The sequence below is a fragment of the Taudactylus pleione genome, unplaced genomic scaffold (genome assembly GCF_031769625.1).
Source record: "Taudactylus pleione unplaced genomic scaffold, aTauple2 ptg000423l, whole genome shotgun sequence".
In the NCBI taxonomy this organism is placed as follows: Eukaryota; Metazoa; Chordata; class Amphibia; order Anura; family Myobatrachidae; genus Taudactylus; species Taudactylus pleione.
The window spans coordinates 2,958,949-2,979,819 of record NW_028284825.1 but is presented as its reverse complement, the minus strand read 5'-3'; the positions used below and the strand labels follow the sequence as shown (position 1 = coordinate 2,979,819).

At 40.4% G+C, this 20,871-nt stretch overlaps 1 protein-coding gene across 9 annotated transcripts in view; it reads left to right on the top strand.

The window, feature by feature from the left end:
- RALGPS2 (Ral GEF with PH domain and SH3 binding motif 2) overlaps positions 1–20,871 on the top strand; it is a 218,894-nt gene that overhangs the window by 165,110 nt on the left and 32,913 nt on the right. For 5 of the 9 annotated variants that reach the window (XM_088447233.1, XM_088447230.1, XM_088447238.1 and 2 more), the window contains 4 exons: positions 5,966–6,056; positions 16,106–16,173; positions 17,039–17,174; positions 18,247–18,404. In XM_088447233.1, coding sequence (XP_088303359.1) covers positions 5,966–6,056; positions 16,106–16,173; positions 17,039–17,174; positions 18,247–18,404 — 453 coding nt within the window. The remainder of the gene's footprint in view (positions 1–5,965; positions 6,057–16,105; positions 16,174–17,038; positions 17,175–18,246; positions 18,405–20,871) is intronic. The other 4 variants (XM_088447236.1, XM_088447231.1, XM_088447239.1 and 1 more) reach the window with 1 other exon arrangement.

Below are 20,871 nucleotides of genomic sequence, written 5' to 3'. Positions count from 1 at the left end.
CCCAGGAAAAAGAGGCCGTCCACCAAGAGGCAAACTAGGAGGGGGAAGAAGAGGAGGTTACGAAACTTCATGGTGGGACTCTCCACCCACTGTAAAGTACTCAACGAGGAGAAACAAAAACTTCTGATAAAAGATTCACAACTTAAGATCATTAATCCTTCAGAGCACTCCCTCACACCTGAACAAATAGATGTCCTTAATCGTGGATTAACATTTTCACCTATGAAAAGCCTCAATCTGTTTGGTTGGGAAAGAGATTTGAAATTATTTGGCAGAAAATGACAACTAACCAAATTTCATGCCCAACGAGAGAAACTGGGGGAACAATATACACTATCGGACGGTGAGCGTGTCTTAACCAAAATTCATGATACCAAATTGGAAAAAAATTATCTATTGGTGAGCTTAAATGTAGAATCCCTCTAGAGCAGCATCAGCCACCAAAAGGGCATCAAAGCGGTTGAATATTTTTTGAGAACAGAAGGGATGGATGATTTCAAAGAATTCTTATTGGAACTTCTAAACTTTATCTTGAACAAAAATATCTTTACGTTCAATGACATGTTCTATACACAGATTAGGGGCACAGCTATGGGGGCAGCATGTGCCCCCACGTACGCCAACCTATATTTAGGTTGGTGGGAACAAGAAATGGTTGTCCATGAAAAACATGACCGATTCACAAAAAACATCATGATGTGGATGAGATACATAGATGATGGTTTGATGATATGGGAGGGGGAAAGAGCACCACTCGAAGAGTTCATTACATTACTTAATGAAAATGACCTGAATCTGAGACTGACTCACAATATTAGTGAGTCTGAGATAACATTCCTTGATTTGAAACTCTATAGAGACAGTAATGATATGTTATCAACTGAGCTGTATAGAAAAGAAACAGCAACTAATAGTTTGCTCCACTGTTCAAGTTCACATTTTCCATCCACTCTTTCAAACATCCCTAGAGGGGAATTTCTGCGTATAAGACTCAATTGGTCTGACGATGATGTGTACAAAATAAAGAGCGAAGAATTAGTGGTGAGACTCAAGGAGAGAGGTTATAGTATGAGGAGCATCAGAAAAGCGAAATCCTCATTACTTAAAACAAACAGGGATACCATGATTTTTTAAGATAGTAAAAGGAAGAAATTGAAACAACAGAATGTACCCACGAAAATGAGATTTGTAGGCGATTTCTGCTATGAATGGTATAAAATTCAGGATGTTCTTAATAGATATTGGCATATTCTACTTAATGATGCAGATTTGAACCAAAGATTGGGCCCAAAAGTGTCGGAGTTGGAGGAGATCCCCGAATCTGAAGGATAAATTGGTCCAAAGCCATTTTGTCAGAACACCCACTAGTAGAAATAAGATCATGGGTACACACCCGTGTGGATCATGTAAAGTATGTGAATACATGATCCAACAACCAGTGGTAAAAGACAAATATGGCGAAGATATCAAAATCAATAATTATATCAACTGTAAAACTATGAATGTGGTATAGTGCATCAGATGTCCATGTGATCGGCAATATATAGGATTGACCACAAGGATGTTAAAGTCAAGGATCCTGTAACATCTTGGGAACATTCGGAATGCAGCATCGGATCTAAGGAAGAATAAACAACTCACCTCAGTGGCAAGACATTTTTTTTTCGAGCTCATTCCAACAATACCAAAGACCTAAGAGTATTTGGACTTGAAAGATTACACATGGGCATAAGAGGAGGCAACACTACTAAGGAACTTCTAAAAATGGAGAGTAAATGGATTTTTAAAATGGGTTCATTGATACCTGTAGGACTCAATGAATTTAATAACTATGGAGTTTTTTTTGCCGACATAAGCCTTAATGTGGACGTCACACCCTTTTTTCTTCTCTCTTTACTGGTACATACATATTGAGATGTTTTGCCTATAATATATGTTGGTATAGGCACAAGATTTTATATATTTTTCCTCTTTGGATAAAGAAAAACTAAAACTTAATATTTCCAGTGATTTAATCACTATAAATTCTTGTTCTGCTTATTCTCTTTCTTTTTCTTTTACTAATCTTTTCTATTAACCAGCTATTGGTTCGTAATGTATCTACTGTTTAACTATATACTAATTAAGGATATATATATATATATATATATACTTTTTTATTTTTAATATCTTAAATATTTATTCGATGTGATCTATTTCATTTACTATTTAAATTACTCCCTTTTATGTATATATTTATACTAGGAATTATATTCATCAATATGTAAGTTAAAATTATAGGTTGTCACTTATGCACTTCTCACAATGACACTTTTTTTAGTTATTGTCCAATAGTTTAGATATTAACTTTCACTTTGTTTTGTCATAGGTATTATTTTAGTCACAATCTTTTTGTAACATATATTTGCTGCTATATATATATAATTTAGGGATGTGCAGGCTCGGTTCTACTCTGTTCCGTTCGGTTTGAATCTTATTGGCTATCCATATATTTTTTTTTTTAATCTTATTTTTTTGGGAGGATTTCTCCCTTTTACACTAATGGCTTTTTCCATTACATCATGAACACTGTACAGAATCGTATATACTATCACATTTTGTCACTATACCACATATTAATATTTTTTCACTTTGACATTATTATTTTTGTAGCAATAGCTTCTATACTAATTACTTGTTTTATATTTTGTATTAATTATTTGGATTTGACAATTAGGGTTTTTATGTTTATTACAGGGAGTAAATATTTGTATCTGTTAAAAGGCATTTAATGATGCCAATTGTGTGTGTGTGTGTGTGTGTGTGTGTGTGTATATATATATATATATATATATATAATCTACTATAATTGATGTTTAGCTAAGTAATTGCATCATAACCTTGATATATACTGGTATCTAATTAACAGCTATGTATTGATGCCCAGTGTATATATATATATATATATATATATATATATATTTCTTAGTATATTCTGTGTCTAGTCATGTAATTGCTTTATAATCGCATTAGAGACATATATCTCCAAAAATAATCATAACTGATTAATTGTTTATTAAAAGAATAATGAATGTTTATTGGGAGATAAATGGTCTCTCAATTATCTATGACAATTGAGACAATTAACTCAAACCCTGGGGCTACTTAAGGAGAAGCTGTCACAGGGGGAGTACAGGCTCCACTGTGAACAAGCTCTTTGTGTGAAACGCGCGTCATCAACCAGCGCCAGGACTTCGGGTATCACAGGACCATGTGACCCGGCTTCTGACGGTGGCAAGACTCCTCAGCGGGACGCTGCTCCCGATCATCCCTCCACTGCCAGTTTCCTTACTGGGCAATCAGGTAACTCTGTCGGCCCCCTCATCCCGCTGTCACCGGTTATACCGCCCTGCACTGCGCACTCGCAACAGGGGGATACCAGAGTCAGCAGGGAAAGTAGGAACCGACTACACTTTCCCTGTCTCCATTCCTTCACCCTGCACCCAGGAGGTCTCCCTCTGACCCGTTCAATACCCACAGGGGTAAACGGAGTTGGGGGTGAGAGGTCTTCCCCCAATAGGGTGGGGGTCTCTTCTGTCTATTACTCTTTACTTGGATAGATCCAATATATTGTTACCAACTATACCTTATAAAATACAGTCTGCATTATATTACATGGGTATAACTATACAGGCTATTAATTGCCCTTTCCATGTGTTTTTGATTTTGGATTATGCTGAATGTATTGAATGTATTATATGTGTACCCTCTGACAGGGGTTAATTACAAGGATACAAATAGTGTTATTATATATAAACAATACTATGTGTATATATATATATGTATATATGTATATATATATATATATATATATATATATATATATATATATATATATATATATATATATGGATATATTAACATAGACCATTAATTGCCTGGTTTCCCTTGTAATTCAATATTGGATATTGCTGATTGCGTTATATGTGTACTTCCTGACAGTGGCTAAATTATGAGGATGTGAATAGTCTTGCTATATATAAACCACACCAATAATTGGACTATTATTTAAGTCTTAATAGTTTGGTTTTTCTACTAATATATTTCACTTACTACTTTTTCTTGTTCAAAAAATGGTCTACTAACATTAATACAATGGATAATGGTGTATTTAACAATTTGCTAAATAATCACAACTTAATGGTGTAGTAATAGACTTCTATTTGACTAATTCTTGAGCCAGTTTTACATTCAATGCTCCTAAAGGGAGTAAGTGATCTGCAGCATTATATGCTACAATTGCGAGCAGATTTAATGTGTATGTGTCTTTTTGTGTTTTTTTAATTAATTAAAAGTTAAGTTTTATGCTGTATAAATATTTAGTGTAATAATTATCCATAATCAAGAGTGCATCAACAAAGGAAAATTCTTTTTTTGAGTCACTTCTTCTATGACTCAACACAAACTATATAAGTACTATTTGTACTTTTCCAATGGTGCACCACCAGCAACTCTATATGCATTCTTAAGGAATTACACTTTATTATTTCTTATTAAATTATGCTGGTTTTCGACTGTTATATTGACTACTTTGTAAGTGTTATTTTTGTCCTGTGCGGTTTCTAATAATCTCCCTCCCCTTTCCCTGGCTTAATTAGTACCTCAGTCAATTTGATTTAACCACCTGTGCTCATCCATGGATATCTCTAAAACCTGAGCTATTGGGGAGCTTTAAGGACCACGTTTGGGAACCTCTACACTAAAGCTGGCCACACACTAGACCAACTTACATCCAACCAGCCAACTTGTTGATTGGTTGGAATGAAAATCTGGTAAGGTATGGGAGTAAATGATGATCAGCAATTTGCTCCTAAATGCCAGAAAACAGATGAAAATGGTCGTCAGACAAGTTTGTTAAATGTTTGAGCTAAACAATTTGTTCAAACAACAGTTTTTGTTCATTTTCTGGCATTTGGGAGAAAATTGCTGATTGTCATTTGCTTTCATTCCTTACCAGATTTTCATTCCAACCAATCAACAAGTTGGCTGGTTGGATGTAAGTTGGTCTAGTGTGTGGCCAGCTTTATAGTTATAACCAACAATATTTGTTGTTGTGGCAAAAATAGTCCGTTTTTGTTTCATCGGGACGAAGGTTTCTGGCTTATCTAGGTATTATATTGCATGTTGAAATTTTCTGCTGAGTTCCTAATACATGTTTCTTTCTGTAAACTAATCCATGCAGATTTTGTCTGTGTGTGAGCCACACTGTACCATGGTTCACTACTGTGTCAGCTACAATTTTCTGCAAGTCCTTTGCAGTGCTATCTGGGTTCTGCTTTGCATGTCTGACCATTTTACCAACAGTTCTGTCTAAAATGTTTCTCAGTGTTCCTTATCTTCATTTTCTAAATTATGTTTTAGGCAGTAGAAATTTTAAGTTGGAAGCCTTTATTTAACTTTTTGTAGCCATCCCTATCTTTATAACAGCCAGTTTCATTAATTTCAATTCCTGCTTTCCTTCTTGGAGGTGCCTATAGAGTTAAGTAGGCCCAAGGTCAGAGTAATTATTATCCAGCTTAATTTAAGACATAACCAGTCAATCAAGTTATAAGACCTCAACAAAATAAGTGTTCACAGCTCAGCTGGAAGGGTGCCCAAACTTCTGCACATGCCACATTCAGTGTTTTGTTGACTTTTATTTTTCAGTATGTTACATTGAGCCAATAATTGTGCATCAAAAGGTGCAGATATCTCACGTTTAGGTTTGCACCTTGCATATGTTAAACTTCTGTAGACTTGGAGATTGAGGAAGCCTGCAATTTAACCGGGGGTGCTTAAACGTTTGCATGCAAGTGTATGTATAATTATGGTGCATTAAATGAAAATCCTGGACAGTACTGAGTAGAAGGTGGAAAATAAATATACACATATACTGGTTGTGGTGTCTGTGGGATAGTAGTTATTACTTTCTGTTCTCTTTGCCCAGAAATCCATTTGCTGCCTCATGTCCAGAAGTACCTGAACTCTGTGCGGTACATTGAGGAGCTTCAGAAGTTTGTCGAGGATGATAATTATAAGTAAGTGTGTAGCTCAGCATGTGACTAATGTCTGTCTTCATGTTTCTTTCCGATTTCCAACACCACAAAGGTTACTCCTAACCAAAATATGTGCTCTTGTTATATTGGTTTTCCCTATTGGAGCTTATCTAAATAGAATCTTCACCAAGCAAAGCAATTGTATTTCCCACTTCTACCTCCTTCCCTAAATGCAACACTTCTGACGCTGATTTCTGGCAGCTGGTATGGACCTGTACCTATATATCGTAATTCTGTTCTGCAGAGATACGTTGTATTGGTGAGACCTTGGATCAGGAACCCCCTTGCAGACCTTTGTACTTGTATCTTTGGCCTTGACCTTTTAGACTCCCTACATTCCCATCTCCAACTTTGTTACTGTCCTTATGACATTAACTAAAGTGCTTATTGCTGGGAATTGGGTGGCTACACAGGCTCCGTCCCTTCCTGTACATTAAACGCAAATGCCCTAATAAATTCGATAAGATGTGTTCACTTTGGCAATCATCCCTCTTTGCCTTGGACCTGGAACCTTGTGTTCCCTAGACACCCTTGGGTGTCCCCGCCCTCACATTTTTCTTGATGTTTTATTCTTCGGTTATGTTGTTGTTGTTTTCAATCTCTGATCGTTCTGCTATTTTGTTTTTTTGTTTTTACTGTATCCTATATTGCATGTAATCTGTATATCCCATATACCTTTGACTTGTTTACCCTTTGTCAGCTTTCTAATTGCTTTGTTGTGCTGTTTGCTTTTGCTTTTCTTACTTTACTTTTCATTTACTGTTTGTTTTTGTTCTGTTTAATCTTTTATTCTATCATACTTTTAAAAATGTCAATAAAGATACTCAATTAAAAAAAAAATTGTATTTCCACTGCACGGTGACAACTTCATTAAGAATAATTGTGCACCTGCTATCCTAAAAATAGCAGTCTTGTATAGCCATTTCTTAAAATTGGGTTTATAACGTGTGATATTTCCCTACTGCGGTCCCACTACCATGATCATGTAATGAATACAGTAGAACAGCTTCCCAATTAAAGTACTTAGACTCTCATTGTTTCCAAGCAGTTATTTATCTTCTGGCATTTTAGCAGTTGTCGGGGTTTGTTATGTTACTATTATTGGACTGCACCTGCTATGATGCACAGTTATTAATTATGTTTACTTTGAGAAAAATGAGGAATCTGGTCATAAACTGTGAATTAACCACCTGTCTTGTAAAAGTTAGAGCCTGTTTCTCTGGCAGCCGTAGATAGTAACCAGGTTTACGACATTGTCAGATATTTAATGTTTCAGAAATAAAATATAAGGAACCCTTTTCCTGGTGTTGAATACAGCTGCTCTGTCTACTATAAGTTTACAAGACCGACTTCTTTGCTTGTTTGTAATGTTTCAGTACTTTTGAAATGAAAGATACTACAAATTGCTATGGTGCCTGCTAAAGGTCAAAAGTTAGCTTTATGCTTACGTTTTCTAGCACCTGGCAAACCGTGTTCATCAAGTCATGGAAACCGATGTGACTGCTCAATAAATGTAGGCATTCTGAGTGCAGTATATACTTAATATAAATGACACTGTTGCCAAGCATAAAGTCCTATCCAGTGTAACACTACTTGTCTAAAGTGTCCAACAGATCGGAAAAATAAGAAAAAATATGCGCCTCCAATTGTGCAATACAATTTATATTGTGCACCTACAAATATCAGTGATATGTGGGAAGAAATCTAGACGGCATGGGTCATCATCTCTCCAGAAGTCTTCTGTCCACTTGTGGAATCAAGTTGTTACACTGTGCTGGGCTACGAGGGGTCCTACTGGATACTAGGCATCTACCCCATGAATTTTGGCACTTCAGTGTATATAAGCATATTTATATGTGTATATATATGGCCGAATTTAATTAGCCCTGTTAATTTAATGGGGATGAAAAAGGGTGGTAGCCTGGGGCTATCCAATTCCAGCCTGTTTTTCACTTGAACCCCTTTTTACCGCTTGTTAACTTAACATGGTAACACACAGAATCCGTGATAAGTTCACAGACCTATGTGTTAACAGGGTTAATGCTTTATGCTTTTTAATGGGGATTTCTTTTCGGGTCTGATAAGACCAGGAAAAAAATCCCTGTTAAGTGCAGGGATCAACTACCACGGCTAATTGTATTTCCCCCCCATAAACACACACACTCTTTTAAATGGTGAAACAAAGTAGCCAGGATTACTAATTGCCAATTCCATTCACATTGCAGATTACGTGTCTCAAAATAGTTCAAATGTAATTGTACTTAACAGGAGATTATTACTATCCTTTATTTATATGGCGCCACAAAGGTCCCGCAGCGCCCTACACAGTACATAAATACACAGTACATAAATGAGCAAACAAGAAAAAACGTTATTAGCCGTACAAAACAATGCAGGACACATTGCTGCATAACACAAGCATAAGGGCGTCAGCAACCAAGTGTTAGGTACCAATTGGGGAGTTAGGAGTAAATTATAGTAGAGTAGGGGCAGGAGAAGCACGTGAGGGACGAGGGCCCTGCTCGTGAGAGCTTACATTCTAAAGGGGATGGGCAGACAGACAGGGACGACACAGATTGGGCGGATAGTGAAGAAGAGCAGTGAGCAGTGGGTTAGGATATGTGCTGCGGAATGTGTGTGTTTAAGATGACCTGATGTTAAGCAGAGCCGTAACTAGACTTTTTGGTGCCCTGTGCCAGAAAGAGCATTGGTGCCCCCCTCATTTTTTAAAGGGACATAATGCACCCAAAAAAGGGCCATGGCTTCATGGGGAAGGTCCAGGGAAGAGATAGGAGATGCCAGGAGATGCTGGGGATGAAATAAGAGTAAGCTACAAGCAAGAATGATAATAAACAGAAATTTGACAGGCCCAAACAGCACCCCCTGACCTGTGGTGCCCTGTGCGATGGCACCGGCCGCACTACCCTAGCTACGGTCCTGATTTTATGTCAATATTAAGTCCTTCATTCATCTATCTCTAGGACAGAAAATAGATTTTGTTTGTTACTTACATGAGAGATGTACAAATTAAAGTAGTTGCACTTTAATTTTTGTCTGTCACATTTTTACATCTAAATACATCCATCTAAAAATGCAGCTATTATGGGACTGCCCCTCCATTTTAATAGTGAATACTTTAGTCCCAGCTGCTGGGTGCTATGCCATGCTCCTGCGAGTGCTTCTCACATGCTAGAGCCACACACAAAGGGGTGCAGCCAGGCCCAACATGCTGTGGTTCCACAGGCTGTTGCTGTAACTTGGCCCAGAATTTCTCTTGGCAGCCCTGGAGGTGACAGGCAGAGACAGGAGGACATGGGGCTTAGTGGTGGGGTAGCAAGGCAATGGTGGGAGGGAGGTGGTTGAGAGTGAAAGAAGCAGAGGGCTGGAAGGGAGACTGATGATAGAAAATAGGGGGAACAGAAAGTGGAGGAGACAAGAGGGGGAGGATTATGTGGACTCTGAATAAGGGTGGTGGTCGAAGTAAAGGTGTTGATGCTGTGGACGAGGTAATAAGTGAGATGAAAACTGGAGTGGAGGCTGTGTGATATAGAGACAGTGTGGATAAAAGTAGTTAAATGTTCACAATTACAGGTAAAAGAACAGTGCTGCTAATGTATGAGTGCAGCTCCAAAAGTGAAATATAAAGAGAGATGTGAGTAGTGGGTGCAGGAATTACTTATTAAAATAAAGAATGTTTAAAGTGGATAGATGTGATGCAATGGAAAAAGGCAGTACAGTACACGTTAATCAGTGCAATCAGCTCCTTTGGTGGAAGTAAATATATAACCTATGGGTATTTATTTATTTTTTACCTTAATGAATGTGGGTCTTCCCTCACACCTTCAATGAAATATCTGTACCTCCAATTCCTAGGCATGTCTGTCATGTTCATGGCCTTGTGTAAGTTACCTTAGATGTTTTCTGCCCTTTAATTTACAGTAGACAGCTGGCTAATTGTGACTGCATTCAGATTTGGACTTTAGATAAATAGGCCCTTATGTTTCACTTTAACATTGACGTACATTTGAGATGATCAATGCTCTAACAGAGCCTCAGAGCTCTGCCTGTCATGTATCTCTGCATTATGATGCTCTCCCTGTCGGCGTTTTAATCAAACACTGCACACAGCCTGTATTATGCAGAGGAACATCAGTAGTCTATTTTATATGTGCATCACTAGATGTCTAATTGTTATGACAGAAAACAGAAGACCTTTCTGCTTCTGGGAAAAAAAGTGATCAGATGCCTGGAAATGAAAACACAAATATAGCAATAAACCCAGTAGTACACAGAGGAAAATAGTGCACAGGAGAGGGGTTGTGCGGTGGTCCTGTGGCACAGTGCATGTGCAGTTTGTTGTGTGATTCATCAGTTTGTAAGTGGAGGTTACCTGATGGAGTCACAGCAAATCAGTCAGCCCAGCACAGTTATTGGTTTTTATGTAAAAGGAACCTGGTATGAACCAATGTATTGCCAGATTTAAAAAAAGGAGGGCATGTGGGATGCAGAAGGTCATAAATTTCTCTATTCAATCCCAGTGGCCCGGGTATAATCCTCACACAAGATAAAGGGTGTATAAGGTGATGAACTGCCATAAACTCCAACAGGACTTGGAAAAGTTGTTCTCTGGGTTTATGGCATACTGCTCAGGGGATTGCTAGTTGTTTTTAATTGAAGTGATTTTAATGGCTTGCTAATGATCAACGTAGATGTTAGAGGGTTACATGTATTACCGCTGGTTTGCTAAGATTGGTTGAAGGGGTAGTAGAGGCAGGTCACTTGGTTTATCTTTGATTGGCAGTGCTTACAGCCAAGGCTTTGCAGGGACAGCTAGATGATTGTCTGGCAGGGGCCGGTCTGGGGACATCCTGCATTTGTTCCTTTTGCCCTTTTCCCCATAATGCATTCTGTAGGCAAGTATTGTATATATCTATAGACCTGTTTATTGTATGGGCTGAATTAGGAGGTGAAGGGGAAAAGGGCAGTATATGAACTGGACCTGATTAACAGCAAATTCAAATAATCTTTCCTGATGCATGTCGTAAACCAGGGGTCTTCAACCTTTGGCCCTCCAGCTGCTGTGGCACTACACATCCCGTTCCACAGCAGCTGGAAGGCCAAAGGTTGAAGACCCTTGTCATATACAGTCACACACTGCTTCTCCCACTGTGTTTGGTGGGGTGTTTCTCTCTCTAAAATATGAACGTAGAATGTAACGACTGATTATAAAGTTTCTTTACCCATTCTAGCTAAAATCGCAATGACGACAAAAAGCGCTTCATCTCCTAATTTAAGACCTCTCAGCACTTCAGTGCCAGTAACATTGTATTAGTATAAGACAGATGAGCGGAAGGAACGTCTACAGCATTTACTGTAAATAATTTCTTTCTATCGAGATACACATATATAAGGAGCTGCTGCTTAATAGTCTCCCACAGCACTCCAGCTCCTACTATTACGGGTAAGGCGGCACTGGTCCCCTGGGGCTGAGGCAGTCCCGTCACAGGCAGTTTGCAGCTGGCACCCACTGAAGTCAGTTCCAATACTGTCGGTGGATCCTCTCCCAGCTGCTGTAAGCAGCGCTGCTGTCTTCCAGCGGCTCTGACTCCCATAGGGGCGCACGCACCGCTCTGCGCAACAATTTGGGTGGAAGGCGTGCCAAACATGACGTCACGTTTGGCTCCAAATTTGCATTGTCTCCCTATGATGGGAGTCTGTGGGCACTGTTAAAGTGCCTGGGTATTAGGCTCCATACCTTTGCTCCATCATCATCATTATTATTATTTTTAATCAACTCCCCCCCCCCCCCCGATCTGGCCGATTCTGACACATTGGAAGATCAGGTAAAAAATGCCCAAATCGTGAGTCCCAACTCACGATTGCGATGCGCGCCCCCGCAGGTCGCACATCGCATCTTCAGATCTGCCGTGCTGTACTGCAGATCTGACAATCTAGACACAAATGCACTGTTAAAAACTGTGGCTGCAGGGGATCTGATGAAGATTGGACAGCATATCGTTTGCATATCGTGTTCAGAGCTGCAAGAGTTTCAAGGGAAATTGGACACATCATCGGATCGTGAGTACATCGGTATTGGTGTGGGCACCTTTCGGTGCCCTAGTGGGGAGTAAGGAGTAGATGATAGTATTGGTAAGGGAAGGAGAAGCACATGATGGAAGAGGTGTGAGCGCTTACATTCAAAAGGGGTGACACAGGTGGGGTTGACAGTGAGAAAGGCGCAGCTGGTTAGGATGAGAACTGGAAGGCTTTGATGAAGTAAAGGGTCTTGAGAGCCTGCTTGAAGATTTGTAGAGAGGTGGAGAGTGATAGAGAGAGGGTTCCAGAGGTAGGGAGCAGCACGGGCAAAATCTTAGAGGTGGGAGGAAGTAATCAGTTGGCAAGAGAGGCGGCATGCATTTGTTGAGCGAAGTGAGTGGGAAGGAGTGTGAAGGGAGATGAGGTCTGAGATGTAAATGGGAGAGGATTGGGTGAGGGCTTTGTGAGTGTAAGAACCTTGAATCAGATCCTGAAGAGGAAGGGGAGCCAATGTAGGGCTTGTAGGAGATGTGGGAGGCAGATGTAGAAATTTTGGAGAGGAAGATGAACTGAGCAGCAGCATTGAGGACAGATTGGAGTGGAGAGAGATGGGAGTCAGGGTGACAAGATAGAAGGAGTTTACAGTAGTCCAATCTGGAGATGACCAATGAGTGGATGAGGGTCTTGGTAGCTTCCAAGGTGAGAGAGGATCTGATGCTGGAAATATTTTTGAGAAGTAAATGGCAGGACTTTGAAAGATACTGTGAATGTGTGAGGAGTTCAGGATCACTTCAAGACAGCACACTGTTCCCAGTGAACTCAGCGTAAGTTATCCCATTTCTGATCTGCTTTGTCTGACGATTCTCCTTGTTTACTCCTCTGTTATTGCTTCTAGTGATTTCCTGGTTTCACTTTGGCTATTCCTTTGAGCCGAGTCTGCTCACCCCCTGGTACCACTTTGCCCGTCTGATTCTAACCCATTCGTGACAATTACCCTGCAGTACACCCTCGGCAACCAGTCTTACTGCCTTCCTCAGTTTCTTCAAACCCAACAGTCTATACCAGGGGTTCCCAATCACGGTCCTCAAGGCACACCAAAAGTCCAGGTTTTAAGGATAGTCATGCTTGAGCAAAAGTGTCTTAATCAGTACTGCAGTTATTTTGGTCTGAACATCTGTGTTCAAGCATGGATATCACTAAAACCTGGACTGTTGGTGTGCCTTGAGGACCAAGGTTGGGAAACACTGGTCTATACATTGGAACTCAGGGCCTGATTCAGACCCGCTCGCATGTTGCTGCCGCTCGCAACCTGCGTATGCAAATTTTTTAAATTGATGTCATGGGATGCGATCGTTCGCCAAGACAAAAGCACACCCACTTTGGCTGTGCGGGCGATCGCTCTGCGTATGCAGCCGGCCATCAGAGTATGCAGAGCTGCCCACTAGCGCATGTCATCTCCTGGAAGTGTCTTAAAACGTTGGTACATCGAGCACCATCGGAAGCTAACGCAGCACTTGCGGTTACCTTACCCTACCGCGAGGACTTCAGTGTAAAAAACAGCCAAGTGACGTGAACTATGACGCTGCCTGTTAATTATGCACTCCTTAAAAACGGTGTTGAAACACTCAGACACACCTGCGTTAGTACCTGTACTCCCCCGTTTTTAATGGACTGCTCATGTTACCACCCACACACGGCCTCTCCTGTCACTCACTCTGCTGGGTTGTCTATGCTGGGCGATATGCGATCGCAATGTGTAGTTCGCGCACTGCGATGCATGCGTGTACGCAGACCATCGGGCCGCTTGCGAGAGCAAGCATATAGCGTCCGGGTCTGAATCAGGCCCTCAGTCAGAGGGCCGCGACCAGCGTTTTGGAAGCAGCATAGCCCAAACCTTGCAGGGGTCCCCTGGTGGAGGCCACCAATATGTTAGTCTATGCGTGTCTGTTCTGGGTCTACGCCAACTCCAAGTGTACGGTGAGCATCCATACCATCTATCCGAGGGTTTGTGACAAATCCCTTTTAAATGATGTAGGAAAGCCCTTGAGCGAACGCTATATTAGTACCATATGAGAGCAATGCTTTTTTCTCACCACACAAGTCTCTCCTCCTTTACGCCCAGTTTCTATATTTATTAAAACAGTAAATTGGATGATGTGAGAACATTCTGAAGGATTATCTGTGGAAAAAATAAATGGATTCTTCTACAGTTGCCAGAATGCTTTAGGCACTTCAGTGTTTAAACATTTGACTGTTTAATTATGCTGTCAAATCTGTACAGAACAGCGTGGACCTGCTGACAGAGACCAAATGATCACTGATGCCAGGCAAATAGTATGATAAACAGAGAGGCCACATATCAAAAAAAGACACAGTATGATGAAAATGCGTGGTCTTGGACAGCGATGTGGAGCAGGAACTATGATAGAAGTCTTTTAATTCCATAATAGATTTTTAACAAGATACAGGAGTCAAGCGTCGTTCAGAGGAGGATTAGTATTAGAACGGGTGGACAAACACAAAAACTGGAGGTCAAATAGATTTAGCTGAAAATTGACTTCAACAAAAGGGTGTAGTGTTTAGGTGTAGTAGTCTCGGAACAGTGGCTGGAGGAAAAGTTAAGTATTATATGGGGTCTGATGGTATCGGGGATAAAATTACAGGCAACCGAGGCTGAATGCTTCCTAACTGCTGCCAGATTCTAGGTTTCTATGTTCTGCGAAGATATAAAAACATTTATCGTCCTCTTCCAATCACCTGGGCCAGATTAACAATGAGGCTAATGCGACTACAACTCCAGGCCTCCTTATAAAAATAGGCCCATCATCATGACAACTATACCAGCTGACCACACTGTGGGCCATAAAGTATTAGTTGTATTTCTAGTATCCTCACAAAATGATGCAATGTTTTTACTTCTACATATTTAGAGAGACATTGATGGTTTAGGTGGTGACCACACCCACACATCACTGGTCGCATCCACACATCACTGGTCACAGCTCCTTCGCTTCTCACAATAGGCCCTTGATCTTTTTCAGCTCAAGGCCAATTTGGCCCTAAATCTTGGGCCTGTCCTTCACTTGTACATATATCAGTTGGATACTCTGTACCGCTATGACATAATTCACTTTAAAAGAATTCTACATTCTAAATTTATGCTTGAATTAGTTAAAGCTAAACATAATTATGTGTATTGAGAACTTCGTAAATACAACTGTGGACAATTATGCAAAATGAGAGTTATTACCCATAGCAAGGGATCGGATGTTACAGAGAGAATTTCCCTCTGCTGTTGCCATTATTGTTTCTAACCATTGTTAATATGGAGATGATGCTCGTTCTTCCACACTTTCCCTCTGTTTGTGGCCTCATAGTCTTTCACTGCTAAGCCACAAACTTCTAGGAGGTTCCCACAGTCTCTGTGCTAAGCTTCACTTGCCTCGCATGATGGGTTCTACAAACTGGGTTGACTAAAAGTATACACAACTCATTATATCTTACAAATAAACCTCAGCAGTATTACAATTCTATTGTACTCTGGTTTTTTTTGCTGGTGAATACATAGATACATGTCCATGTATAGCAATGTAATTTTTTACATATGTTCATTTTTTTCACCTTTCTGCTGCACTAGAAATTCTTCTTGTTGACTTTTCTATTTTATGTCAACAATTAGAAGACTTTATTTTGTATCCTCTCTAAACAGATTCCCAGCAGCAATTTCAGATATATTGTTCTTAATAGATTCCAGACATTTTAGCTTTTTCTTTATCTTCCAATGTCTCCTGATCATTATTTGCCTCTATCATTTAAGGCTGTTACAAACCCAATGTGGTCATATAGACTCAATTTAGAGTTTACGTCACCCTGGTTCTCCGTAGTGGGACACAAGAAAGTTTTAGTAGCCCAGTGTTAAGACATATTGTGGTTTGCATGAAGACTGCAATCTTTCTATCAACCCAATTTGTTGTAATGTTCTTGCTTATATGCAGATTGTCTTTGAAAATTGAACCTGGGACCAGCACTCCGCGCACTGCAGCTTCTCGGGAGGACCTAGTAGGTGAGGCATGTTTTTTCACATGTACGCAATTTAGTTTTTGCCATGGGGGGAGATTTAATTAAGCATGATGTTCCACATATTGGCAGTAATTAGGGGAAGTAAACCTTGCTGGTGTCTCTGTGGTTCTGGCAGAACCTTGTTGTTAATTGAATTTCTACCTCAATATAGTAATCATTAATGATAACATCTGCTATGACGAGATAGAAAATTTGCTCAATAGTAGTTTTCTCTTGTAAATCACCCTATGATCTAAGCAAGTTGTTGGGGATGATATTCATATCTGAAGCCTCCAATCCTGTTACCATTTTGTAGTGGACATAAACACTTAAAATATCTTAACCTGATAGACAGGTTAAGCGAGTACGGAAATTAACTTTGGCTCATCTCACCTGTAAGTTTGGGCAAAGTGTCCACTCTCACTTAGTGTATGTGTTTACGCTGTTAAACCAACAATGTAAATCTGGTAAAACCACAAGGGCATTCTTCCCAAAATTGGGAGAATATCTACCGGCAAGGAATGACCCTTCCATGCTGGTTGCGTTTCTAATTTCAGGTAAATTGATTTTAGTTACAGTTCTGTACTCTTTATAAAATCTACTCTAAGGTTATATGAGAATATTACAGCCAGATACAATTTTGTTAGATGTTTGACTTGTTTTTAAGTACACCATGAAAAACCAGCCTTCCACTCCCGGTCATGAAAAATAAATGGCCGTGTATGCTGGAGTGTTACGTCAGAAATGTATCCTCCTTCTACAGTGAAACCAATGTGTATTACGGTATTATGTTTAAACATCTCCACTTTGTTTGCCAATCTGTACTACCAAAATACTTGAGCGCTTAATGTGGCTCCTTCTCTTCATAGGTCCAGAAGTAGGAGCCTCACCTCAAAGTTCCCGCAAAAGCATTCCGGTAGAAGGAGCGTTACTACCACCAACGCCACCATCTCCTCGGAATCTGATCCCTCACGGCCACCGCAAATGCCATAGTTTGGGATATAAGTAAGTGATCTTGCTCTTAAGTGTAATGCTGGCTGCCCTCACATCACTGTATTGGCAACAACTTGAGGCAATTGCTGCATCATATTCTTATGTACCTCAGTGCTGACTGGAAGCTAGAGCATAGAATTTCAGTTTATCTCAATGTCAAGTGAAGCTTGACCTCCCTTCCCACCTTTTATCGAAGTAAATGTGCGAGTTTCAAGAACAGTCCCATCAATGGGATGCGTGTACATTGTGTCTTCTCTCCTTGGCAAGGGGAAACATGGATGTCTTCTATAACTAAGCAGCTAATTAAATCAGTATTTTCCATATGATGTCTGTATGCCATTATTCTGATGCAAAAGTAGCATTGAATGTAATGATCATGACAGTCATGACACACTAGAGATGAGTTCTGGACTGTGATCTTCAAGAGTTGTAGTTCTGTATTAAATTTGTCATACCGGCTAAGCAGGACCTTGAGCAAATACTATAGCACTTAGTTGTGAGACAGGTCTGTTACTTTGTTCTTCTATGGCAGTGATTCCCAACCTCGGTCCTCAAGGCACACTAACAGTCCTGGTTTTAGTGATATCCATGATTGTGCACAGATGGTTAAATCAATATAACTGAGGTACTAATTAAGTCACTTGTGCTCAAGTATGGCTATCCTTAAAACCTGGACTGTTAGTGTGCCTTGAGGACCGTGGTTGGGAACCCCTGTTCTATGGCGTTTTTAATGAACCACATTAAGTTCAACTTCTTTTTCCCTGATTTCCTCATCACACAGAACTGATAAGTGTTCAGAAGTAAAAATGTAATGCTAACATATGCAAGACTGTCATAACAAAATGCTCTGCTCATATCCTCACATGACTGGGCTTGCTGAATAAATACAAAGAGCAACGATAGCCAAGAAGTTATTTTTGATTTACCAAGTGTGGATTTATTATGGTAAATATGTGACTTTAAGTAAAGTGTGATAATACTAGAGCTATTCTTTGACATGAAGGTCCCTTCCAGTGGTATATATAAGCTAGAGTGTGGCCTGTACCAAGGACAATATACTATCTACTGTTTGCTTTTGTTGTAGCTTCATCCATAAAATGAACACAGCTGAGTTTAAAAGTGCAACATTTCCAAATGCCGGGCCGCGACACCTCCTCGATGACAGTGTGATGGAGCCACATACACCGTCACGAGGGCAGGCAGAAAGCTCTACGCTTTCTAGTGGGATATCCATAGGTAAGCGTAAGTATCTGAAGGTGAGAGCTAACCCTGGCTTGGGCCTCATCCACTTAGAGGACTGTATTCACCGACTGATTTAGTGCAAGAATCTGTGCAGCAATGATCACACACTTTACAAACCCTGTGGTAAATAAGAGGTGCATAGGAATGGTAGATACAATTCTGGAGAAGGTCACTATGGAAGAGCTAAAAGGGATTAGTTCATAATGTATGCAGCTAAACTGTTGGACACCCATTCTGCAAGATGCTAAGAGTCGTGGTTTCAGCAAGTTCAGAGTGATTAGTCTGGTCTGTTTGTGTTGCATCCATCTAATGACTGATTCTATTTCTAAGTAGGGATGTGCAGGCTCTGATTAGTTTGGGTCTCAGAAAGAGGCAAAACATCATATTTCATGGACAAACATCATCATTCCTGGACAAAAGTCCATGAAAGATGATGTTTTGCTTCTTTCTGAGATGCGATTTTTGGCGGGAAAGTCTGAACTAATCCCAGCCTGCACATCCCTAATTCTAAGTGATTCTTTTACTTACTAGACTTAAAGACCTAGGAACCTGAATGTATCATTGAGCTTGATTTATGTGTAGTAAATATAAGCAAATATTACTGGATCAGGTACAGTATGGTTGCCTACATGTATGTAAACATATGGCAACATGGTACATCTTACCTGCACATGCATGTGCTGAGTGAAGTACCATATAGTCAGTGCCAGACAAACAGAACTGAGCTTCCATCTATTGCTACTGCACTTTATACAGAGAGATGTGCACACAAATTTCACAGCGTTTATGTGCTGATAATATAATGTTGGTTTGTACATGAGGAGCTTGGAAAAGAATAGTATAGCTTTGGTAATGATGGGAAGATTAAAGGCAGTGTTTCTGCTGATGACACGGAGTATAATGTTTGTAGATGGATAGGATCCTCCATTTAGGTAATGTTACACGTAGACAGCTGTACAGATGGCCTTGGGCCATTACACTGCGTTGTATTCAATGCACGTTAGAATAATGATCAGTAAATCATTAAGGACTTACACGGTCACTGATGATGTGATACACTATGACAATATGATCTTCCTATCTGCTGATTACTAATCTGAGGTCTATTTATGCTGCAATCTCTTCCAGCGCTAGGTAGCTCATCATGTGCAACAGTCCATGAGTATGCAACTAAGGTGGGTACACACTAGGGCGACTGATCTGACGATCCGCCGTCCTCTCTGATGTCATAAGTCCAGTTATGGCATCAGTCACCAGCGGCCTCTGCGGCAAGCGTATGGGCAGACAGCTGATCGCCCATACACACAGCAAGATATACCGATATATCTGCAGATTTATCGGCCATCGGCTGTTCTGCATAGCCGACACAATATGTCTGTGAATGACATCGTTCACAGACCTATCGTCTGTACACACTGGCCGATGCACACACGATATATCGGCCGTTCAATTGAGCGGCTGATATATCGGCCAGTGCGTACCCAGCATTATTATATATACTGGCTCTCCCTCAGGTTATGTAATTACTGGAATCTATGAAACTGTGTGTGTGTTCTGTCCTTTTCTATGGTTTTCTGAGTTACTTTCAGCCTCCAGGTGTCATTACCCTTTCAGTGTACAGTGAACATTTAGTTGCAGATCAAACTGCCTACACCTATTGCAGTCTGTCCCTTTCTCTTGCCAAACAGTAAAATCCCTATGCAACTTTCCCACAACAGGTGGCCTTCCATACAACCGGGCTGAAATGCTTTTGTTGCTGCATTTATTAACAGTGTGACTCCATGCTTCCTAAATCCAGTCAACCGGGCACCATATTTTCCATGTCGCCTTCATTGCACACAAGTGTATTTATTACTGACTGACACATTTTAAGGTCCACAGGGGGTTCTAATAATTTCACTTGTGATTCTCTGAGGAGACTGGGAAAACACGCACAAAGGACTGGATTTGGGGAGCATTGGGATGACTAGTGATTCCACGAAGCAGGCGATTTTATATTCCTTAGATCCAATTTTCTGCCATACCAGACACCGTTTATATGCCCAGATTTTGTTTGTGTTTGGCAATCACCGTGGACGTCGGGCAATGTACAATGGTTATTTAATGTCGGTCTGATGGAACAAAATCTGTGGGTAGCTTAAAAGATGTATTTACTCTTCACACTTAATACCCTAGCGCCCCCCCCCCCACAATTTTTTAAATAGGGACATAAGATAGTTCCCCTGTAAAAGGGCGAAGTCTTCACAAGGAAGGGCCAGGGAAGAGATAGGGGAGGCCAGGAGATGCTGGGGATAAAAGAAGAGGAAGCTACAAGTGAGAATGATAATAAACAGGAAAATTGACAGGCCCAAACAGCGCCCCCTGCCCTGCGGTGCACTGGTCGCACTACCCTAGATATGGCCTTGGGGAATGCAGCCAGTCTGGATTAAATTACTGAAAACAAATCGCATTCCAGTATTACTGTATT